The following is a 26,344-nucleotide window of genomic DNA, read 5'->3' on the forward strand; positions in this document are numbered from 1 at the left end:
ACAAAGAAGGCCCTGTGAGCAGAGGTGGGATCCAACCAGTTCTCACCACTTCTCTAGAAGTGGTTACTAATTTTTTCTGAGTGCCAAGAAGGGATTACTAAAGCAACCTCCCGGCCCAATAGGGACTGGAGGTGCGTGTGTGCGGCTGCGCCACTGTTTGAATCCCACCACCATCGGAACCTGTTATTAAAATTTTTGAATCCCACCACTGCCTGTGAGGCCCTACACCTTTCGCACACTATGAGGCAGATTTTCCTACCATAGACTGAACCACCTTTGGAAACGTGTGATGGTCTTAGACTAATGGTATAACAATGCCCCCCCCCCCTTTTAGGAAGATATTTTTCATCACCCCACCCAAGCAAACAAACAAACAAACAAATAAGTAAGCTATTTAATTTTGTATAAAACTGATAAACACAATTTTCATATAACACAGAGGAATAATAATCAAATGCTTTATTGATTGGAAAAAGGCTTGTCTTTGTAAGAATGGCCAACATTTTTTTTAAACAAGTATTACCTTTATCCAATAATAACTGAATGCTGTCAAGTTTCAACTAATTCTTGGCAACCTCAACCATTGGATGTTCAAGGTAATAGATGAGCAGAGTTGGTTTGCCATTGCCTTTCTCAGCATAGAAACCTTAGTCTTCCTTGGTGGTCTTCCATCCAAGTACTGACCATTGATGACCTGCTTAGATCCAAGTTATAAATTCAGCCTTTAAAAAAGGTCTATTCTAGCCTCTGTCTAGGACAAACAATATATTTGCATAAATGTTGTATTAACCAATTGTTTTGGTAAAAAGCAAGGAAGCAGATGGTTTTAAAGCAGGCTTACCTCTCACTAATACAAAATGTATCTCAAGTAATTTTCTTGAGAGAATAGTTTGTATACCCCAAGCTTTTCAAAGTGAGACCATTGTAACAAAGTAGACCTATAGAAGGATTATTATAAGATGTTTGACAAGTCTGCAGAAGCTGCTTTGCTAAGGATTGGGAAGCTTAAATTCTTGTGCGTAAATCCGGATTTTGTGTGTATATTTCATATAGTACCTTCACCTAAAAACAAACATTTTCCATTGATATACAAATGTAGTGATCCTGCATTTAAGGGATATTAATATTTCCTTTTGAACTTGGAGTGATAGCACTGGCTGGTCTAATACAGTATTCACACAAAACATATTTAATTCTGAGTTCAGGGTTCACACCATAGACAGCGTACCTAGCCCCTTTTGTGCATATGTTGCCCTTACTAGACTGTTCCCCCCACACAGGAACAATCTGACCACATTCATAATATGCTGTTATTTTAAAAATCAATCGCAATTATACATACAATCAATTAAAGGGCAAAGGTTGGCTACAACAGAGGGTCGGTTTATGGAAATAAGTTGTAAAATTAATAACATAGGATAGTTTGGTTTTGTGTTTTGATTTCAAAAAGTCAACACAACGATAGCAGAGAAACTGCTAAAGAAAACCTTTATATTACACAGAGCTAATCCTCTCCAAAATGTTTCAGTCATTTGCATAGTAGAAAAATGGAATATCAAGCTTGCTAAAAATTATTAAAAGAACTATCGAACACATATAGGAAGCAAGACACAATTATCTGAATGCAGCAGAATTGGCAGCATTCATAGTTAATAATACAGCCAGTGTTAAAACACTTGGAAGTTCTAGAGATTTAAACAGGTGAGCTATTAACGGGGGCATATCTGCCAGAGGGACATGTGGTGTCACATGTCCCAAGCACCACCCATTTGATCATTGCCCCCCACGCACCCCTCCAGCAGAGAGGCGCTCCCCTTCTACTGAAGGTAGTGGCCCTTTCCTGGGGCTGGGACGGTCACAGGTGCACCCACCTGAAGCCACAAACCCCCCGGCCCCCAACGAAGGAGGCAGGAAGAGGCCACCGATGGAGGTGGAGCTGCCGGGAATGGCAGTCGCCAGTGGGTCGTGGTGGGGCCAGGAGCCTGCCATGGGCCTGCCAGGAGCCGCTTGGCTTGGTCCCATCAGACCTGCTCGGGTCCGCCGCAGACCTCTTCCGGCAGGCTGGCTACAATCATTTCATCTGCCAGCTGAAGGAGCAGCCTGGTCTCTGCCACTTTGCATGGTGAGCTTAGTTAGAGTCCAGGAGCGGCACTGGGAGGGCCTATCAAAAAAATGGAGCCCAAGCAGAGGGTATGGGGGCGCAAAACTCATTTCTTGCCCTGGGCGCCATTTTGTGTTGATAGGCTAAAAGCAAGATTTTGTAGATTTCAGTATAAATTGCAAATTTATTTATCAAGCATGGTGCAAATGAAACATTTGTTAGGAGTTAAGTGTTTTCTTTCTCCTTCCTATTCATGTTACATGGTTTTTATCAAGTGAACATGGTCTATCACTAAGCTTGTCAAACGAGCTGACCAACTCCATAGGAACTAGTGGAATACTCTGCCAAAGAATTTTTGAAAACTCCTCTGAATATTTTCCAATGAATATTTCTCCTCTGAATATTTCCCTGTGATCACAATATACATTTTTATTTTCATTACTATAGCATCTTTTCCCCAAAAATAATAAAATGTTCCAGCTTCAAAAACTGAGTAGTCTCCACCAAGGTTCATTCCTCTAAAACCCATATCGAACAGAATAATACCAAACAAAATTAAGACCAGTATTAGGTACACATACTATATGTACTAATCATTTGCACATATTGAAACAAAAAGAGAAATCAAGAAATTTTTCTCATAATAATTATACAAATAAAGCGGAAAATTCAGTGTAATATTCTCCAGATCTTGTCTCAGTATCTGTCTCCAGATACTGTCTACCCTGAATATATGATACCTGTCCTTGACATTTAGTAGCATTTGATCACTATATCTGCTTGTTTGTTTGTTTTGGCAGATGATATCTCAAAGTATTTTACAGATTTGGTAGCTGATTTGACATGCTATGGTGTTGACAGAATTTAACAGCTGAAAACCTTATGGAATTATGCTTTTGATGACCACCACAATTAAAGCAAAAGAAATGCCAGCATGTCTAAAAGATTTACATTTTTATGCAAGTTTTTACACTAGAAATACACATTTCAAATTCAAGGTCAATGTAATATTTAAAAACCAGCAAATGTTGAGCATTTGGAGAAAATAATTTTAGATGTAGTACTGTACTAGAAACTCTGGCATAAGATTGTCAGTGAAATATCACCACCTCTACCACTGGTGGGGTGGAAGGAGGAGTTTGTCTTTGTCTAAAGAAATAAAATAACTTGTTTGAACACCATCTTAGCCTGTTTTACAGCAGCTGTGGAAAGTGACTCTCATTTTATTGTGCTTTCATTTCAACAGTGCCGTACGACTTTGAAAGGCACTCTTCTTTCTAACCAAAACATATACCTTAAGAAAGAAAGATAGAAAGAAAGAATACAATTGTCAATCAGAATCCCTTAAAATTCCTCAGTATCTGAGCTCATATTCAGTCATAACCAACAGGCAACACTTGAACCAGACTGCCAGTGCTTGAATCAGTCCTGCAGTGTATCAGCTGCTAATGCTTTTCCCCTGCAGATCTGGGTAGACAAGCAGACATCACGTGCTGAAGCCAGATGTGCCTGAGCCATTCACTGGATCCGCTGAGTAGGGGCAATCAATATATTTCACACTGTACATTTCATATTGGAAACCAAACATTTGCCAAATTTCAGGCAAGTATGAATGCTGAAACATTAAGAAGTCCTGAACTTGGCTATCAGTTTCACCTTTAAAAAAAATAAGAAAAATTATACTTTTTTCCTTTAGCTGAGAAACAGTTGTTTTCAGCATTTTTATCATGTGTCTGCTTCCTAAAATTTTCACTTCATTTTACTTGCCTTGCTAATTAGAATTTTTTCCTATTTTGCAATTAATAGTGTGCCAATTAATCTGCCAAGATTGGTTTCTAGAGAACCATGAAGGAGACAAATGATAGTCATACTGTCCTAATCTGAAGTAGCAAAACTAATTCTGTGAAGTCCATTTGAACCTGGAACTTGATCTCGTGCTACTGAAGTCTGAAAAATTTAAAATTGCATTGTAGTAGGCCTAACACTAATCAGAAATCAAACTCACTAAATGGCTTACGCAGTTTTTTCTTATAATAAAACCAGAGCACTCTTCATAACACTATATTTTCTTATTTCAAATTTTTAAAATTTCCAGAAAATATATACTATTGAATAATATTTTTGCTAAACAAATCTGACCTTTTATACATACAGAAAACAAAAATTTGGGAATGTTTTCATTTTAACAAACCAGTCAGAATTTGGCCTGAACATGCTGGCACTACTGTGAAATCAGACTGAATGAGTATAGAAGAAAACAATTCAAAACACCGTTTTTAATCTGTGGATTGTCCTTTCTGAAAGATTCTCTTGACAGGATCATGTCCTTTCCTGTTAGATGTATATCATTTTTTCTTTCAGATGGAAATTCCTACAGGGAGTTCTAGACTTATGAGTTGTATTTGTTTCTGCCTAAATCAGAACTCTCATTCCATTGCTACCAGTGGCTGTCTACCATAAACTGAATCTCTGCCTCCACTGAGAGAACTTGGTAAGCCTCCTCATCTGGACTACCTTTGTCCAGAAAGGCTAAAAACAGATTTGTTTGTTTTTTGAGAAAGAGACAGACAGACACAGGCAGTCCAGTGTTATTCTTAGAAGTGTAGTATGGGATACATGCCTTTTTAGACCAGACAAATGTACAGAAGACTTATTTGTACTACAATCAGTTCACTAGAGAGGAAAATTTCTGAAGAACTGTCTGAATTCATTCCACAAAAATCACAGTCATTTTCACAAAGGTCACAGGATGATATACTCTGCAACACTTTAGAGTTATAGCTTCTCACAGCTCTTCTCCCTGTTTTGAGAGAATGGTTAAAATGGTTATTACCATATATACTCATGTATAAGTCGACCCAAATATAAGTTGAGGCACCTAATTTTACCACAAAAAACTGGGAAAACTTACTGACTCGAATATAAGTCTAGGGTGGGAAATGCAGGAGCTACTGGTAAATTTCAAAAATAAAAATAGATACCAATAAAATTACATTAATTGAGGCATCAGTAGATTAAATGTTTTTGAATATTTATTTCAAAGAAAAACAGTAAAGTACCTCTGTAAGTAGAAAAGAGGGTCAACAAGAACAATATGGTATCAACAATAACTGTAAAAGTGCAAAAACCTTAGCTCAATCAGCAACCAAGCTAAAACACAAGAGTTAAAATCCTTCAAAACTGGATTCCTCATCATCATCTATACGTACAAATGTAACCCAACTTAGATTTTAAGAGGAACATTATCAGAAATGGAAAAGGAGTTCAAGTCTTTGACAGTGTGATCCCACCTTGTGACCCTTAACAATCACCAGACTTGCAACAAAAGAAACTTTAAATCTGTTTTCTGTTTCATAAACAATAGTGTGCAGTATAACAATGAAATATCGCAAGCCAACACAGAAACAATAATCAGCATATAATAGTTCTGGCCTGCTATGCAAAACAGACTAGCAAGATCTCAGTCCTTTACAGTTCTCTCTAGCTGTGTACTGTGGCACTGTTGATAGACTTGTAGTTTTGCTGTTCTTTGCTGAACCCTCTCTCCTTATTGTCAAGCCTTCAAGGGTAGCCCTGAACTATGCAAAAACAGTTCATAACAATTACTATTACCTATCCTATTTTAACAAGTTTAAATTTTGCATGATTCAAGGAGCATTATATATTATTTCACCAGTGATGCAGGTAGAGGTTAGATTCAGCAGGTTCGAACCACTTCAGCAGAACCAGTTGTTAAAATGGTGCCTGCAAACAACCAGTTGTTAAATTATTTGAATCCTACCACTGGATGCACGTATCTAAAATGCTACATGGTTGACATGGTTGTTAAAAACCAAGATCATAGAAATTCTCCTGTGATCTGTGTCTACAGGAGGTCTCAGACTTTACTATTATTTGGATTGATGCATCATCCCCAAAGGATATATAACATGCTATACAGCAATGGCAGATTATTATTTCGGTTTTGGGTTATTATTTTTATTTTTAATGTCACAGTTGCCAGTTCTTTAGCTGGTTGTTGGCCTTCATTACAATTTGAGCCTCACCCAGAAGCCTAGGAAGTTGTAATGTATTGGCATAGTATTGTGCGGATCCCAGCAGGGCTGCCTTCTGACAGACATTAATTTTGTCAATTTGAAGATATTTCAAGTGCTGCCCTAGTGTTTTCAGAATAGTGTCCAGGATGCCAATTACCACTGGGATGACCTCAGCTGTTTGTGCCATAGTTGCTGAATCTCGATTTTCAAATTGTGGTATTTAGTCACCTTCTCAAGTTCTTTTTCTGACACCAGATACCGCTATGTCAACGATGGTCACTTTTGTGTCCTCAATCACTGTGATGTCTGGTGTATAATATGCCAATACTTTGGATCCAAAAGTCCCACAAGATCTTGACCTTCTCATTTTCCGTGACTTGCTCTGGCCAGGGTTCCCACCAGTTCTTAGCTGTCCTAATGTTGCAATTCTTGCATAAATTCCACTGGATTATCTTGGCCACTGGGTTGTGCCTTTGTTTGGACTCAGTCTGGGAGATCTTTTTGCAGCACCTGAGTACGTGGTCTACAGTTTCGTCCGCGTCCTTGCACAATCTTCACTTTGCATCATCTGAGGATTTTTCAGTTCTGGCTTGATAATATTTGTCCTAATTGCCTGCTCTGGAGCAGCTAAAATCATTGATTTGGTTTCCTTTTTCAGAGTTCCAGTTGCTAACCACAGCCAGGTCTTTTCAATGTCCACCTTGTCCTTGATCTTCTCCAGAAATTGGCCATGAAATGGTTTGTTGTGCCAACTTTCAGTCCTCATTTTAAACACATTTTTTTCTGTACTCCTGTTTGGTTTTCTGAGCTTTTTAGTAAATTTCTGTTCTTCACTTCAATCAATGCATGTTCTTAATTTTCATTCACATAATCAGCCAGCACATGTTTCTCCTCCTCCACTGTTTGCTTAACTTGCAGTAACCCTCTGTCATCAGATCTCCCGGGAAGGTATAGTCTATCAGTATCACTGCGTGGGTTTAAGGCATAATGCATTGACATAATCCTCTGAGTTTTTCTATCCAGTGCATCCAAATCAGCCTGTGTCCAGTTGATTATTCTTGCGATGTATCTAATGATGGGTATGGCCCAGGTGTTGACGGCCTTGATGATATTTCCACCATTTAATTTGGATTTCAATATTTTCCTGATTTTTCTGGGTGCATTCTCTGATGACCACAGTCTTCACTTGCCCATGCTTGATGTTATCCAGCTGTAAAATGTTCGATATTTATAGGCTTCCTTTTGGTTGCAGTGATTAGTTGGCCGTCGGACATTTCTATGCTATCAATCTCAGTGATCTTGCCCCTCTTTCTCACCACCATGGTGCACTTTTCCAGGCCAAACTCCACCAAAATGTCTGTGCTGAATATTCAGACTGTGTTCACTAGTGACTGGATTTGTGTCTGATTTCCACAGAGCATCAAATCATCCATGTTCAGCAAATGTGAGATTTTTTCCCCTGAGTCCTTGGCCATTTGATATTGTAACTTTATTTTCTTTAAAATTACTGTTAGCGGGATCCAGAGGCATAGCTACCAGAGGGCCGGGGGGGGGGGGTGCGCGTTGCACCGGGTGCGTGCCTGGGAGGGCGCAAAAAAATTAGGTTTGTTTGTATTTTTGTGTTTTTTTCAGTTTTTGGCCTGCAAGAGGCGCAGTTTTTAGGCTAGCAGCACCACAATTTCAGGGATTTTTTGGGAGACTACCCTGATGATACCACCCAGGTTTGGTTCGGTTTGGTTCAAGGGGGTCCAAAGTTATGGACTCCAAAAGGGGGGTGCCCTATCCCCCATTGTTTCCAATGGGAGCTAATAGGAGATGGGGCTACACCTTTGAGGCTCCATAACTTTTGACCCCCTTGAGCCAAACTTCACCAAACCTGGGTGGTATCATCAGGAGAGTCTCCTAAAAATACCCTGAAAGTTTGGTGGTGCTATCTTAACAATTGCATCCCTGACAAATTTCCCCAGATTCTCTTTTTAAATCCCCCCCCCCCTTTGGCATGGATTCAAAGGGAGAATCTGAGGTCCCCAGTTTAAACATTGAAAGTGATGCTGTTTTGGGGTGGATTCTAGAATCACAGTGGCCGCCCATGGGGAGGGGGGGTGCGCACAAAACTCAGATTTTGCACCGGGCTCCATTTTCCCTAGCTACGCCTCTGGTGGAATAATGGTGATGACAAACTGTAAGGGCGAGAGTGAATCACCTTGGAAAATTCCTCGCTTTATGTTGACGGTCCCAGTTTTCATTTTTGACTGTCCGTTCAGTTTCCCACTATCTTACCACTTTTTCATTGAATACTTGAATATTTTTGCTGACACCAATTGTGCATACGCTATATTTTTATTTTTTTAAAAAAATATTAACTTTATAGAAGGCATACATGCATAACTTTATAGAAGGAAAGGAGGAGGTGGTAAGCAGATGTGTTAAATGGCAAGGGAGGTTCAAGGCAGTGATACTGAGTGAGTGAGCAAAGCAAATAGGAAAGGGTCACCTAACCAGCTGTCATGGCTGTGTATCCTTTTTCCTTCTGTCTTTCTTCTGTCCAACTTTTGATATCAGAATACTGTCACATTAGTAGCCAACAAAATGATAATTAATAATGTGTTAACTGAACAGGTCCAGTATTAGTTCTTTATTTTGGACACAGGGTCAGAGCCATCGACTGGTGTCGATCAACAATATTCCACCATTTTATGCTACTTAAAACAGAGAAAAACAATTGCAGCTCCTACTGTTAATGCAATTAACTTTATTTGTATTGCTATTAATGCTTGTGCATCACACAAAATTTTCCATTTAATTCCCTTTCTTAAATTAAAGAGCTTATTCCTCGCACTGCTGAACATAACAGGGTATTTCAACACTGGGTGAAATGTCAAAAACTATGTACACTTACTGGGTTCATAGTAATCCACTACATTTACGGAAGCATCTTGAGTATTTGCAACCTTGAAATATCTCACAGTTGGAACATCCACACAAAACTGTGTTTCATTCAACTAGAAAATAAGACAGAATACGTTAAAACAGTACATCTTTCAAAAGGTATGAGAAGATGACTCATTAATACCTAAGCTCCTCATTGCTAAACAAAATAATGCTATTATTTCATTGAGTGATTGAACATTCTGCTTTAACAAAACTCGAAAGCTATATGAGCAGTTACAAATACAGCCTCCCACAAAACAGGGGGGCAGGTGGCATTGTCAAAGTACACTTGCAGATAAGAGAGCATGCCACACACTGGTTCTCACACACACACAAACATGTTTCAAATTCACATGAGCCCAGGGTTCAATCTCAGTTTCTTCCTTATGTGGAGAACACATACTGGGAACACACTGTAAATTCTATTTTAGTGTGCTTCATTAGTTTCAGTTATGCCTACTAGCAGCTTTAAAGTACTGATTTTAATTTGGCAGGTTTTATATATTTTATTGTTTTTATTGGAGTTCGCATTATAAGTTGCCTTCACTTCCTATAAGCCAGGAAGGTGGCTAATAAATATTTTAAATAAATAAAAAGTATATTCAGCAAGCTGGCTCCACAAAATCTCTATTCAAAACATGCTGAATTTACCCCTTTATGTATTCCTATTTTGACTACAGAAGGAGGTCAATTTCTCATGAAAATACTGTCGTTTTACCAGTTATTTTCTTTTTTAAAAAGCTGACATTGCAGTATTAATTTTAGTCTAACAGAATTTTGACAAAAGGGTAGTATTTTGTATGTTGACTTACATAGTCCAAATATAAATGTACTTTGCCTTCTTCTTTCTCTAGTTTCCTAATCATATCACCAGGCGGCTCAAAACCAGGTAACAGAGAAAAACCACTCAATAATCCAACTTCCATAAGAACCATACCAGTTGTTGAAGACGTGCCAGTTCCCAAATACCTAAAAAGGGGAAAAGGAAAAGGGACATTTTATATGGAAATAAAACAATCAAATACTCCATATTCTGTTTCACATAAAGATGTTAGTAGAGCTGTATGTTCCACAACAGAACAAAGGCTCATTCCGCACATGCAGAATAATGCACTTTCAAACTGCTTTCAGTGCTCTTTGAAGCTGTGCAGAATAGCAAAATCCACTTGCAAACAGTTGTGAGAGTGGTTTGAAAACGCATTATTCTGCGTGTGCGGAAGGGGCCAAAGTATGCCAGACCTTTTTTGTTGTAGAATGCTCTGCCTGGGTCCTAGCGCCTACCTGAGTCCTGCTCCCCCATCCATTTGAAAGTAAAAAATACATTTTGGCATAAATACTCTTACATCAAAGTACCATTTCACTAATGCTCAAAATAACAGTTTTGACCAAAGCAGTCCATAAAAATGAATGATAATTCTCATATTCGTTTGGGACTATATTCTAATGTGGAAGCATACAATTTTCTCAACTGCTGCCCCTCAACTGATCAAACTAATATCTTTATGTGAAACAGAGTATAGTATCAAATAGTGAGGAAACTATGGCTTTGTTCCAAAACTGGACTAGGCCCTCTGTTTGCATGAACAAAACATGAGGACAAGGGCATGAATGCTCATGTGCAAAGATTCCTACAGAATAACTGGTGGTGTTCCTGTGTAGCCATATGATATGCACATTCTTCCTCACCTTTGACTGGAAGTGTCATGCAGACTGTATGAACAGGGAGCCTCATGATCTGTGTTTAAGCACAGAGAAGGGTGGATGTTAATTCCTCCACTGCAAAGATGGAGGACACTGGTTCAAGAAAATGGACTGGATCCTGTAGAGAGGGTTTCAATAGACAGAAGGATTTCTGTCTGGAACATCAATTTCCTTCCTCCACCCTTCTGCTGCAGTCCAAAAATGCAGCCAAAAAGCTACTTCTGGTGAAAGGTAAGGTTGCCAAGTTCCAGGTGGGATCTGGAGATCACCAAGGATTATAACTGATCTCTAGACAAGAGACCAGTTCCTCTGGAGAAAATGGCTGCTTTGCAGGATGGCCTCTATGAGCACTATACCCTGCTATACCCTCAGCACTATACCCTGCTGAGCTCCCTTCCCCCCCCAACCCCTCCCTATCCATGCTCCACCCTTACATCTCCCAAATTTCCCAATCTGCAGTTGGCAACCCTAATGGAAGGAGATCTCCAGGAACTATATATGGATAAGTCTGAGATCTGCTGTAGAAAAGGGAAACAGAAAAAATATATATCCCCTTCTTTATCACACCACACTCGTCCTTCTTCAGAAATTTTCTGTGGAGTCCAAGACAGTTTTTGAACCAGCTGCCAGTTACTTGGAAAAAGGAAAAGCAGAATTGTGACTAAGGGCCAAACTGTATGCAATGATGTTATTTAGCTGCCAGGAGGACACCACCACCATTTTAAAGTGAAGTAGGCTGAGAGGTTCTTATGCCTCTCCCCCCTTGTATCTTCCCTGGTGGCTGTTTCAGCACTTGAAAAGGCATGGGAGGTAGAAACAATAGCCCTGCACTACAGGCCCGATTAGGATTGGGCCCATACAGCATTTTAAACATCATACTCTCTCCCACGTCTCAAAGTCAGAAATGTGCTCCAGCTATCCTAACCTGTAGCCCTGTGATTACCTATGGAGTAACATAACATTGCAATCACTTGTAGTATACAAAAAATTGGCAAATGCTTGTGCAAAACATTCATTTCCCTACATTTGGAAAGTATTAAACACATATATCCATCAAGTGATTAATTTGACCCAGATTTTTCCACTGCCACAGCTTGCAAGCGAGTATTTCTTCTGCTATGTTTCTTCCTCCTACAGGGAAGAAACCAAGCAGAGGGACAGAATAAAAAAAGGGGGAGGTAGAAATGCCAAGAAGATGGTCTTGATCTCTTGCCTGCTAGGAGAAGTGGGATGACAATAGCAAAAGATACTTGAAGGCAGGAACTCCCTTGGGCGACACTGAAAAATGATTTTGTTTCCAAACAAGCATTTATGATTGAGGAAAAGTAGTTACAACCATCATCAATGAAATTAACAGTAGTTAAGATAGATGAGATCAAATCCTATTCTGTTACACTAACAACTAAGTTTGGGTAGGATTTGCCCACATGGTAATAAAAATCAGGGGGAACGACATCATTCAGAGGAGCCAGTCAAGAAATTCTGCTTTAAAACTATACACACATAGTTTCTCCAGCAAGTGGTAACAACTGAAGGGGCCTTTCAGATGACAAGAGTTCTATTCTGTTTACCAATTGGGTGATGACAACATTCCATACTCGTTGAAATAAGGGTGGCTTTTTGAATGCACATTGCTGTTTTGTAGTTCGTTCAGTTGGTGGAATTGTAAGTCAAGCAGAAGTAAATCCACTGGAAACTTAATTTGTTGGTGGTCTTCTTAAATAACACTTCTGATAATTTGCATAAGTGAACTAAAATTAATTTAATAGTGCCTCTAGAGTCCCCTCCTCTGTCAACCTCCAGCGATGGCTCATGTAAGCACTCCACCACCCACAATGGCTATCCTGAGAACCAGATCATTGTGATGACACACAACTAGACTGTGAAATATATTTCTAGCTTTTTTATTTTGTATGAGATAATATTTTAGAGATTTCTGATGGAACTCTTGAAATAGGTGGCAGAACTATACTGTTTGGTAGGAAGGGAGTGTGCCTGACAGGAGCAGCAGTGGCGTAGGAGGTTAAGAGCTCATGTATCTAATCTGGAGGAACCGGGTTTGATTCCCAGCTCTGCCGCCTGAGCTGTGGAGGCTTATCTGGGGAATTCAGATTAGCCTGTACACTCCCACACACGCCAGCTGGGTGACCTTGGGCTAGTCACAGCTTCTTGGAGCTCTCTCAGCCCCACCTACCTCACAGGGTGTTTGTTGTGAGGGGGGAAGGGCAAGGAAATTGTAAGCCCCTTTGAGTCTCCTGCAGGAGAGAAAGGGGGGATATAAATCCAAACTCTTCTCTTCTTCTTCTTCCTATCTTTACTTTGAATGCCTGACAGTAGTTAGAAGTAACTGAATAAAACTATGGCTTTTATACAAGGACAGTTTGGAAGACTTACTTTTCAAAGCAACACTCACAGGCTTGGCAGCATGGCGGTTTAAATGCAGATAGGGTTTTGAAAGAAGTTCAGAACAACTGCTGACTGCAGTTGGCTCATGAGATTAGACACAAGTAAAACCATCTGTGGGATGAAGTGCCAGGCCAAAGTAGTTGCTATTGAAAACAAATAACTAAGCTGGAACAACATGTAATTATGTCTGTGTTGTAACTGCAGATGAGAGGAGATCAGACTGCCATCAAGGTACAATTATTTTCCACCCAAAAAAAAGTGGCTTTTGGATCTTATCGAACAAACTGTTGCCTATAGGCTGAATCCTCCAGTTTGAATAGACAATCTATAGTCGGTGCTTATTATATTGTTACTGGTTCTTGACCTCTGCCTTTTGGACGTCATACCTCGCCTCTGCACTTGTCTGTCTGGTGGATTCTGACCTCAAATACACTCTGTGGACTGATCCTTCTCTTTGGCTCAGGTCTGAGATTGTTTTGGCAGTTCCACATTAACTTCTGATCCTCTGGCTACCTGATCTTTGGCTTGATTTCAGACTCCTATCCTACCCGGTGTGAATATCAGTGCCAGAAGCACTGTTCCATTAAGCATAAGCCTTGGGCATCTCTGACTGAGCAGTGGAAAGGAGGGTTGGATGGTGACTTGGAAGGCACGCACAGGATTGGCCTGGTGCATTGAATGCCTATCTAATACAGGGAAGATAAGGGAGAACAAAACTCCGTATCCCTATATACATGTGAACTGCACATTTTGTGAACTGGATTAAACCCTTCATTTAAACATTATTGCAATTCACCCTCACTGCAGTCACATGAAGAAGACCATAAGTATACCTATTTTACAGCTGAGAAAATGAGATTTAGCAGGAGACATTTTGTCAGAGATTCTTGGGCTGCAATCCTATGGACACTTTACCTATTGAACAACCTAAGACTTATTTCTCAATGGATTTGCTTAGAATTGCTCCCTTTTGACTATCTGACAGATGTGGGATCTGCAGGGTCTCTCAAATCCAAGCCCAACAGCCCAACAGGTTCAAATGCATTTTAACTATGTGCATTGATTTTTAACTGTGTGTATTCACTATGTATTGGTTTTTAACGATGTAAGACGCTTACAGCATTTTATATTCTTGGAGCTTTCATTATTTTGTTAGCTGTCTTGAGTCTGAGGAGATAAGGCAGGATATAAATATTCTAAACAAAATAGATAAATATTAGTCAGATCACAGTGGTTCTAAAGGGATATAAAACCACACAGTTAGCTATATCTTGGTTGCAATATTTATTTTATGTGACATGCTTATGGTACTTAACAACATTTTGTTAATATTTTTTCTAAACGTTTCTATCATTTACCCAATAAAACTATCACTTCTAGTGTTTCATTACATATGCAGTGTCTGATCCCTTTCGAACCATGTTATTCAGGGAAAAGCTCTACATGAAGATACAAATCCTCACCTGTCTCTCAGGTTATAAAAAACTTATATAACAATTATATAAAATATATATATAAAAAAATTCTTACCTAGTGCAAACATTCAAAGTTACATGATTTATATGATTTTTGCTATCCTTCACAACAACATCCAAGTCAAAGGCTTCGTCACTCTGTGCCGCTCTACTCTTCATATCCTTAGGCGGATTTTTCACATTATACATAATATTGAGCTACAAAAGAGCGAACATCAAAAATTGGCAACATGAGTGCAGCACGTATAATGCAGTAATATCAGATCTTACAGAGGGGTAATGACAAAGAGGCAAGCATGGACACAAGGCAATCTGGACAATAGGTTCCAATTTTTTGCAGAAGAAGAAGAGTTTGGATTTATATCCCCCCTTTCTCTCCTGTAGGAGACTCAAAGGGGCTTACAATCTCCTTTCCCTTCCCCCCTCACAACAAACACCCTGTGAGGTGGGTGGGGCTGAGAGAGCCCCGAGAAGCTGTGACTAGCCCAAGGTCACTCAGCTGGCATGTGTGGGAGTGTACAGGCTAATCTGAATTCCCCAGATAAGCCTCCACAGCTCAGGCGGCAGAGCTGGGAATCAAACCCGGTTCCTCCAGATTAGATACACGAGCTCTTAACCTCCTACGCCACTGCAGCATGGTATATGGCAGTGGTGGCGAACCTATGGCACGGGTGCCAGAGGTGGCACTCAGAGCCCTCTCTGTGGGGACACGTGCACAGAGTTCGTCATGTGGGGGGAGCGGAAAATCCTCCCCCCCACACACAAACACACACCTAGGCTGCCCTTGCTTCTGAGTAAACCCTCCTAGGGTCATAATTCACCTGTTGGAAGCATTGCACGGTTGCTTCACCAAGCTTACTCCCGAGTAACGCGTGCCTCAGAGCAAACCATTTTTTCTAAACTAAAACTTCAGTATTGAGGTTGAATAGCCATATTGGCACTTTGCGATAAATACCGTATATACTCATGTATAAGTCGAATTTTTCAGCACATTTTTAATGCTGAAAAAGCTCCCCTCGACTTATATGCGGGTCATTAAAACATTTTGTGTGTTTTTACTTTGCCAGCCAGCAAAGGGTACCCTCAGAAGACACTCCTGATGATACCAGCCAAGTTTGGTAAAGTTTGGTTCAGGGGGTCCAAAGTTATGGACCCCCAAAGGAGGTGCCCCCATTCCCCATTGTTTTCAATGGGAGCTATTAGTAGATGGGGCTACCCTTTTGAGGGTCCATAACTTTGGACCCTCTGAACCAAACTTCACCAATCCTGGCTGGTCTCATCAGGAGAGTCTCTTTATGATACCAGCCAGGTTTGGTGAAGTTTGGGTCAGAGGATCTAAAGTTATTGACCCCCAAAGGGGATGCCCCATCCCCCATTGTTTACAATGGAAGCTAATAGTAAATTTTCCATTTCTGATAATATCCCTCTTAAAATCTAAGTTGGGTTACATTTGGACATACAGATGATGATGAGGAGGAATCCAGTTTTGAAGGATTTTAACTCTTGTGTTATAGCTTGGTTGCTGGTTGAGCTAAGGTTTTTTGTACTTTTAAAGTTATTGTTGATACCATATTGTTCTTGTTGACCCTCTTTTCCACTTACAGAGCCAGTTTACTGTTTTTCTTTGAAATAAATATTCAAAAAACATTTAACCTACTGATGCCTCAATTAATGTAATTTTATTGGCATCTATTTTTATTTTTGAAATTTACCACCAGCTGCTGCATTTCCCACCCTCGACTTATACGCGAGTCAATAAGTTTTCCCAGTTTTTTGTGATAAAATTAGGTGCCTTGACTTATATGCAGGTCGACTTATACACGAGTATATACGGTAAGTGGGTTTTGGGTTGCAGTTTGGGCACTTGGTCTCGAAAAGGTTCGCAATCACTGGTATATGGAATCAGGATTTATCATTAAATATTTTGTAATCGAACAGTAGATTATAAACCACTTTGGTCCCCAATGAAAAGAAAAGCTGGGAGTGAATAAATGAACAAAGTCAAAGAAACAGAATCAAACACACTATTCTGAATCATTTACCGCACAGGTGTCAAACTCACGGCCCTCCAGATATTGTCTGCATGATGCTGGCAGGGGATGGTGGGAACTGTAGTCCATAACATCTGGAGGGCTGCAAGTTTGACACCTATGATTTACCAGGTACACTGTCAGTAATATATTACTTTGAATAATGGCCACAACTCTTAATTTCTGTGAATTGTGAGGCATGTCTATTGCAGCTGCCGTTTCATATAAGGTTTGCATTTCCTGCACCATCTTGTTGATTTTTGAAGTGGCATAAAATAAAGTCGTTATACCCAGGAAAATGATGATACTGCAAATATCTGCAAATATCTACTAATCCAAATACAGGACAAAGAACACTTGAGAAACCATTCTTTCCCCAGACTTTTTAAATTTTAATGTGCATACATGCCATAGGCTAGCCTAGGAGCACAGTGTGACAGATTAGGCTCTTATGGAGTTAACTTGCAAGAGCACAGTAACAGCCAGAGCACAGCCTGATTGGCTGGGCTGTAATGCTATAGCTGGCAGCCGCAGATAGGGTGCACTGGCTGCTATAAAAGCGGGAAGATGCCTGTCAGAAAGCAGTTGGGGAATAAAGAGGGAGAATTCAGAGTCTGGAAAGCAGCCTGAGAGATAGTGTGACACACAAACCCTGTCATTTACTCAGAGTCAGTCAAAGGAGATAGTGTCTAAGGGCAAAGAGAGCCAGAGACCAGTAGCGAAGCTCCCAGGGGGCGGGACACACCAGGCGCACAGATTTAGGTCACATGGGGGGGTGCAAAATCACCCCTGGCCCCTCCCCCACGCAGCGCCCCCCCCCCACACACACACTTACTTTAGAAAACTGAGCAGGCTGGAGAACAGGCCTTCCTGTTCTGGTGGGAACTACATTTCCCAGGGTCTCCTGGGAAATGTAGTTCCCACCAGAACAGGAAGGCCTGTTCTCCAGCCTGCTCGGTTTTCTAAAGTAAGTGGAAGTGGGGGAGCGTCGTTGCGGGAGGGGGCGCTGCTGGGGGCCGGCGTGATTCCCCCCACAGCAGCCCCCCTGCAGCGCCCCCCCACACTTACTTTAGGAAACCAAGCAGGCTGGAGAACAGGCCTTCCTGTTCTGGTGGGAACTACATTTCCCAGGAGACCCTGGGAAATGTAGTTCCCACCAGAACAGGAAGGCCTGTTCTCCAGCCTGCTTGGTTTTCTAAAGTAAGTGGGATTGGGGGGCACCGCCATGGGGGGGGGTGCTGCCATGGGGGGTGGGCAAAAAAGCCAGAGTGCACACTGGGCACAATCTGGCCCAGCTACGCCTCTGCCAAAGACAAAGGGGAATAAGGCAAAGGGGGCCTGTGTTCTCAAAGAGATCTCAGACTGAGGGGAGACAGCCTTGTTTCCACAAGAGATGGAAGGATCAGTGCACACCAGAGGCTAGAGGCCTAGTCGGTGGAAGACTAAAGGGAAACTTATTAATTACACGGAGAGCCTCCTAAGCCAGTGTAAAAATCCCTTTGGAGATAAGGGTGGGTGTTTAAGGAGTGGGTTCTGGACCATGTGTGGAAGATTTACCCTAAAGTCTATACTGAAGGTCATCTTACTGAAACTACTTACTCTGTAACCATCTAAGAAGTACCTGCCTAAAGTAATGCTTATGTGCCTCTCTGAACCATCATCCTGAGAAGAGAAGTCTGTTAAATAAAAATCCAGTTTTTTTGTGTTTTAAACTTTCAAGAGCCCCTCTATACGTTCAATTTGGTTCAGTTTCTGGTGGCAGCTTTATATCTATAGTTTAGTGTTCCCTGACGGGATTTTCTGTTTAAGAAGCCTGTGTGCGCATCAGTGGAGGGGAGTGCCTTAGGCCAACAAAGTCAGCTATCCAAAATAACCACCCTCAGTAACAGGCTTCCCTCCCTTTTTGGGACCACTGTCTACCCTCAGGAAGTGGGTGCTGTTACACACAGCAATATTTCTGCTGATGTTCCATGTTGGAACTTTTGGAGACATTCACTCTCTTATTATTCCTTAATTTTTGTATTTCACTTTCCTTCACATCACATGTGCTGGTAACAAGAGAAATGCAGCAATCCTAAGCATGTTATTACTAGTAAGCCCATTTTCTTCAGTGGAACTTATTCCCAGGGATGTGTTTTTAAGTTGAGATTGAAAAGAAACAATGAGAGACAGATGCTTGGGTGAGCCACACACTTACATTTAAGTTCATTTGTGACTACTTTATCTGGTCATTTCAAATGGCAAGTTCAAACCTGACATTGGTACAGATGTTTATTCAGATGGTCCTGTAGTGAAGAATCATTAAGGATAAACAAGCACTTTTTATGAAGGCCATGACTTTCCAGTAACAGAACCCAGAAGTGAAACCGGACAGTCCCATCCATTCTTGGCAATAGAATGCAGTACAACTGTGGCACCACCCCAGCAACTTCGAGAGGGCTTTCCAGTAGCACAAAGAGCAAAAACTGTAATACAACCCCCACCACCACCATCACCACCACCGCTGGAAAGCCCTCCATAGGTTTCACAGGATGGGTGGCATGGGTCCAAGGGGTGCCATGCCCCTGGCCCATTAGTGTCTGCTCTACCCCCAGGAACACTCCGCCCTCCCCCCATGCTGAGATGCTGAGCGGCAGGCAGATGCTGGCATGTTTGCCTCGTCTGCCAGGGAAACTGCCTCTTTGGATGGGGCTCAGTAATGCCTACCACTCAAAAGGAAGATGAGACTGAAACAGCTGTTTGAGTTGTATTCCAGGACATATCCCATGGAAGCAGTTGACTTACACTGAAGTGTGCTTCAGCCAAATGAACTGACAAGGTAATGGCACATTCCGCCCAGCAGAGGGCAGTGATAAACTATTCATAAGAACATAAGAACTAGCCTGCTGGATCAGACCAGAGTCCATCTAGTCCAGCATTCTGCTACTCGCAGTGGCCCACCAGGTGCCTTAGGGAGCTCACATGCAGGATGTGAAAGCAATGGCCTTCTGCTGCTGCTGCTGCTCCTGAGCACCTGGTCTGCTAAGGCATTTGCAATCTGAGATCAAGGAGGATCAAGATTGGTAGCCATAGATCGACTTCTCCTCCATAAATCTGTCCAAGCCCTTTTTAAAGCTATCCAGGTTAGTGGCCAACACCACCTCCTGTGGCAGCATATTCCAAACACCAATCACACGTTGTGTGAAGAAGTGTTTCCTTTTATTAGTCCTAATTCTTCCCCCCAGCATTTTCAATGAATGCCCTCTGGTTCTAGTATTGTGAGAAAGAGAGAAAAATTTCTCTCTGTCAACATTTTCTACCCCATGCATAATTTTATAGACTTCAATCATATCCCCCCTCAGACGTCTCCTCTCCAAACTAAAGAGTCCCAAACGCTGCAGCCTCTCCTCATAAGGAAGGTGCTCCAATCCTTCAATTATCCTCGTTGCCCTTCTCTGCCCTTTTTCTATCTCTTCGATATCCTTTTTGAGATGTGGCGACCAGAACTGAACTCAGTACTCCAAGTGCGGTCGCACCACTGCTTTATATAAGGGCATGACAATCCTTGCAGTTTTATTATCAACTCCTTTCCTAATTATCCCCAGCATAGAGTTTGCCTTTTTCACAGCTGCCATGCATTGAGTTGACATTCCCATGGAACTATCAACTAAGACGCCCACATCCCTTTCCTGGTCTGTGACTGATAGCACTGACCCCTGTAGCGTGTATGTGAAGTTTGGATTTTTTGCCCCTATGTGCATCACTTTACATTTTGCTACATTGAACTGCATTTGCCATTTCTTAGCCCACTCACCTAATTTATCAAGGTCCACTTGGAGCTCTTCGCAATCCTTTGTGGTTCTTACCACCCTACATAATTTGGTATCATCTGCAAACTTAGCCACCACACTACCCACCCCTACTTCCAGGTCATTTATGAATAAGTTAAAGAGCACTGGTCCCAAAACGGATCCTTGGGGGACACCACTCCCTACATCTCTCCATTGTGAGAACTTCCCATTTATACCCACCCTTTGTTTCCTGTTCCTCAACCAGTTTTTAATCCATAGGAGGACTTCCCCTCTTATTCCTTCATTGCTGAGTTTTCTCAACAGTCTCTATTTGTCAGATCTTCACTGCATGCTTGCACATGCATGCTTGCTACCAAAAATAAATTACCTCCTACATAGCAAAATAAGTAAAGGTGAAACTGCCAGCAATTAAAGGCTGATCCCATCTAGTCCAGCTCTCTGCTACTCGCAGTGGCCCACCAGGTGCCTTTGGGAGCTCACATGTAGGATGTGAACGCAATGGCCTTCTGCGGCTGTTGCTCCCGATCACCTGGTCTGTTAAGGCATTTGCAATCTCAGATCAAATAGGATCAAGATTGGTAGCCATAAATCAACTTCTCCTCCATAAATCTGTCCAAGCCCCTTTTAAAGCTATCCAGGTTAGTGGCTATCACCACCTCCTGTGGAAGCATATTCCAAACACCAATCACACGTTGCGTGAAGAAGTGTTTCCTTTTATTAGTCCTAATTCTTCCCCCTAGCATTTTCAATCATAGTCATCATAGTCATCATAGCCATCATAGTCAGGATCTTAACACTCAGTTCCAAAGACAGAAGGGCACTGGCATATTCAGAAGAAAAGGTTGTGATTCCCACTGATTTCCAATCATGCACACAGAGGCATACTGCAGACTCCTTCTTTGACCCCTGGGCTGTTCCTGAGGGTTGGCTGTCCCCAGGAACAAAACTGAGGAAGGAACTCAGTGGACTGCAGCAGGATGGAAAAATGGGTAAGTCCTGCTCCAGGGGAATCTCACTGGACTCAGCATCATAAGTTAAAAGCAGCCATATAAATGCATACTTAGCAGTAAAAGTATATACAGCAACAGATGCAGTAACTATTACCCATTCACTGAATGCAGTGCTATGTCCTTTTAATTAACAGTGCCATTTAGGGAGGCATATGTTTCAGATTCCATCTAACTATGTATGTTTCTGGCTAGCATCCATTCTACACCCTGATCCACAGAGAAACAACTAAACAGTAAAGGTAAAAAAAATCCCTTAACATTTGTCCTCTGTTGATAACACAGTCCAGGGGCAAAGGAGTCTGAAGTATGCCACTATGTGCAGGACTGGAAATCGGTGGGAATCACAACCCGCTCTTCTGAATATGCCAGTGCCCTTCTATCTTTGGAACTGAGTGGGAAGTATAAATGGGGAGGAGAACCATCTTCTTACAATATAATGCTTTCTCCAATCTAATCTTTAACATATCAGTGCTTTGAAATCTTGCTATTAATCTTATCCCTGAGATGGAGTGGGGGGAAAAATCTTCAAATTGCCAGGTTTCTCTTTCAAATGACACACTCAGAAGCTTGCAAATGCACATTTGTGTAAGCAGACATTTGAAGTCCCTAAATTTTTTTTAAAGTATATGGAACTTCAAGGTTTAACAAGATGAATACGTAAACTGATTAATAAAATATAAGAATAGATACAAAAATTATAAGATCATATCACCCTTTCATAACTGAGAATGAATCCAAAATTATCAGTCCAACTCAAAATAAATGCCACAAGATTCCCCCCAAATCAAGTAAAATGTGCTTTTTCCCTATTAGAGGCATGCTGTGAATTTGGTCAAACCAAGCTGGAAGCAAATCAGTAATTTGTCATCACACACACATTGCTGCTTTAACATTTGCCAAGAATAGCAAAAGGGGGAGAATTTACCAGTAACACAAGAACATCTGAAGCAACAAACTGAATGACCCCTTCAGAAGGATTTCACTGGAAGGACTAATGTTTACTTTTCCATTCCTTCTTGACCCCAGACAAAGAGAACTCAGTGCAAAAAAATTTTAAAGTTCACTTAGGGGTACCTAAAGATGCCTTACCTCGCTACGGTACCTGGGCAAGATTAGGAAGGCTTGTTCTCCCCTACAAACAACCACAACAGTTTGCTGCCATAAGCAGAGATGGTTTTATTAACTCGGTTCTTGGACACATTTGCATGGTGGTTTCAAAAGAGAGCTGTATATACAGCCAACACACCCCTATCCCTTCCCAGCTTACATTTAACAGTGATTTGCATCTACCCTTGGTACTTGTGCTTGTCAGCCCCATAAGAACTGCACGGACCAAGTCACCCATTTCTAATCCATCTGTTGTGCACAGTTTACATATTCCCTCTCATTAATATGCTTATGATGTACAATGTACATCACCTAGGGTTTTAGCTGAGTGGCTCCAGTTCTTGGTTGTTTTTATGGTCTACTTCCAGCCTGAAGATTGTTTCATGATCATTTCCAACTGCTGATTGTTGCTTTATGCTGTTTTTAATGCCTGACTTGCTTTTATACCGGTTTTATGGCTTGCTTATTATTAATTTTAATGCTGTTGCTTTCATGATTTTATTGTGCAGTTTACATTATGAAATGCCTCAAGCAGGTCTCTGTAGGTAGCGTGTTTTTTTTAAATTCCCCAAAACATGTTAAATGCTGACATTATGTGCTTTAACAATGGTTCTGTTGGAATTTCACTGCAGAGTAGACCTGGCTTATGGGGGGGGGGGGTAACCTACACATTGCATGTGGTTTGCCTGACCTGGCAAAACTGACCCCACTTTCAGTCTCCACTCCAGAGAATCTCTGGCATGGCATAGGTTTTGCTGATTTTGCACTGCCTGAATGGGCCTTGGTACTGAAGGATTTCTGTGTATTGCAATGGATTATTCTGGGCTTGCAAAAGTGGCCCCCTGTATTTAAGACTTTTGTGCAGGGCTTCTTGCTCTTGATTGTGAAAAAATTAAAAAAGTTTAAAATGCTGGCATTCTGTAGTTTGACAATGGTTCTGTTGGGCTTTCACAACCATAGTGGACCTTGGTTCTGGTGGGCACTTGCACATTGCATTTGGCTCATCTAGGCTAGCTAAAGTGTCCCTGCTTGATTTTCTTGTGCTGTTATTCTCTGGTTTGACATTGGTTCTGTCCAACTTTGTCACAGTGACTTGTGGTTCTGCTGGTTTCCTGAATTCTGGTTTGATTCTGTTGGACTTGTGTTGGTTCTTGAAGCGAGAGGCATGGGCCTATGGGTTACTCTCAGTCAAGCCTCTGCTTTTCCCCAAGAGAAGAAAAATATTTTTTTCCTTCTCCTGGAAATAATGGAGGATGGACAGGAGTACCTTCTTTGTGGACCCATAAAATTCAACCTCCAACCCAATATTTTCCAAATTTGGGGGTTCTTCCAAGGAGAATCACGAGCAGTTATGCTGCAAATTTGGTGCCTCTATCTTAAAAACAGAGCCCCAGAAAGATTCCCCATAGGCTATAATAGATTCAAGTTTTTTAGACTCCCTGCCCCCCCTTCCCCCAAAAAATCCATACCAGTATGAAAATTTGAGACAGAAATCCCAAAAAATTCAGCTACAATATATGCAAATCTATTATACAATAGGGATCCAGGGCAAAGGTGTATGTATAAGCAAAGGTATAAGCATGTATGTAAGGGCAAGCAAATGTATGTATGTATGTATGTATGTATGTATGTATGTATTAAATTTATAGGCCGCCTCATCCTCGAAGGGCTCGAGGCGGCTCACAACATGGCTGTTTCCAACAGCAGTTTAATACAGTATAAAAACTTAACCCATTAAAACACAACAGCAGTTGTGCACAACCCTACTCGCTATACAGCAAACTGCACTTTTCTTTATAAAAGTCTTAGATGAGATAGAGATACTGTAATGTATTCCCAAAAAGTATGCCATGGTTTTCAGTTTCTGGGCCAGCAAGAAAGCCATAGGCTGCTGTTTATAAGGGTCTCACCAGCCTTCCCCCCCCCCCCAACTCTCCCCATTCTTACAAAGCTCTCTGTACAGCACAGTCTTCAAGGAAATGGGAAGATCACTGGCAATGAAATTCAAATGGCTACAATCAGTGCTAGCACTTGGCTGGAAATTAGCATTCCTGCATCAACACCACACACCAAGGCTGGGATAGATATACTACAATGTATGAAGTGCTGCTTTGCCACATGGACTCATAGGATCAGGAGTCTTTAACAGAATGAAATCTTAGAAAAACAATAATAATAATCACATGCTATTTCCTTCAGCAGATATAAAGCAGATTCAGTTGTATGTTGAAAGGGGGAATTTCAAAGTCTATTTCTTTTTATTCAATGGGAATCTCGCCAAGTAAAAAAAAGGCAAGAGGTGCTTTTAGTAAACCAAAACTGTATTAGATGAAATTCCTTCAAAATCCTCTTTTACTTTGCCAAGTTACAGAGGATAAATTGCAGACTTATGGAATTATACCAAGATAGCTCTATGCTATAGATTTCATTTTGCAGTGTTGGTGCAAGAATGGATATCCAACCATAGGCATTCATCCATGCTTTGTCAGAAAAACCTTCTCCTTGTCCCATCTACTTAAAGCAAAGATCTGACAAATTTGAGAATAAGGGCCCAAGATGGATACATGGTCACCACTTAGCCCCAGACCCCACACACTGCTTCACTAATGCCACATAATAATATAAACAGCAAACTAGATTAACAGTGCAATCTTGTGCACACTTACTAAAGACCAAATACTCAAGAATGCACTGGGGCATACTTCAGACCAAGTATGAACAGAACTAGAGTGTTGGGAAAATATTCAGCATACACTGCTACCTAAAGTTCATTTATCAAGATGGCAAATGTATAATGTAACATTTATGCTTGACTAATCTATGGATTTCAAATCAGCTTTGGCCATTTCAGGTTTATTTTTTTATAAACCTGTGATATTTTGCTTTCACACATAGTTTCCAGCAGTTTTTCTGGTGTTGGAAACAATCACTGTTAAATGTACTGCCTTTTGGTATGATGGATGAATAAATAATTCCCTAATGCAAATCAGAATCCAAGCTTGGCCTTCGCTACTGAGTCTCAAATTATTCTCTGGCCCATTTGAACTTCGTTGTAATCAGAAACAGCATTTTTGAAAACACATAAATCAAAATAGTGATTTATGATACTCCAACATCACACTGTATTTTACATTAACAACATAAAGGTTAACTGCAACACCTATGAGTTCAATGACATATGCTTTGTTAATGACACACATTCTACAGTTTGTGCAAAGTGAAAACAGCACTCTAGATGAACTTAAAGATTTGTATAACAGGCATAGTGTTCCTAAGGTAAATCAGGCCCTCAGTGTCTTAACTCCTTTAATCCACAGAATACATCTTGGATCCATAAACTACACTGCCTCTTCTGACAGCATCCTCAAGTAAAGGCAGACCTCAAATACAAATGTAGTCACATGATAATACCTTCTGGAGCTATCCTCATTCCCAAATTAGGGAAACCCAAGATCATTAAGTCACAGCACATGCCAAAGTTAGAATGGGACTCTGGCAAGTGGCCTAATTAATGCAACGTTTGAATCCAACCCTATCAAAGTAAAAGTTATCCATCTTTTAGCATTTTTAATTCAAGTAGCCTTCCACTGCAAAATTCTTTTCAAAGAGTAACTCCTTCTCCCTTAAAAAAGTATACCAAGGCTACATACCTGAAAGATTCCAAAGCCATGGCCATTGGTTAAAACTGTAACCTCCACCGGTTGTGTAGCTGCAATCTAGAAGAAATGGAAATTTTATAATGCTCAGAAAGTGTA

The 26,344-nt window shown here is 40.9% G+C and overlaps 1 protein-coding gene across 1 annotated transcript in view; it reads right to left on the reverse strand.

Annotated features, from left to right (window-relative positions):
• Positions 1-444: 444 nt before the first annotated feature.
• CD109 (CD109 molecule) overlaps positions 445-26,344 on the reverse strand; it is a 97,904-nt gene continuing 72,004 nt past the window's right edge. The window contains exons 29-33 of the mRNA XM_048495810.1: positions 26,240-26,305; positions 14,707-14,849; positions 9,882-10,038; positions 9,038-9,140; positions 445-4,901 (exon numbers count right to left, since the gene is read on the reverse strand). Of these exons, the coding sequence (XP_048351767.1) occupies positions 4,726-4,901; positions 9,038-9,140; positions 9,882-10,038; positions 14,707-14,849; positions 26,240-26,305 (645 nt within the window). The 3' untranslated portion in view covers positions 445-4,725. The remainder of the gene's footprint in view (positions 4,902-9,037; positions 9,141-9,881; positions 10,039-14,706; positions 14,850-26,239; positions 26,306-26,344) is intronic.

Source organism: Sphaerodactylus townsendi, linkage group LG01 (genome assembly GCF_021028975.2).
Source record: "Sphaerodactylus townsendi isolate TG3544 linkage group LG01, MPM_Stown_v2.3, whole genome shotgun sequence".
NCBI classification, from domain to species: domain Eukaryota; kingdom Metazoa; phylum Chordata; class Lepidosauria; order Squamata; family Sphaerodactylidae; genus Sphaerodactylus; species Sphaerodactylus townsendi.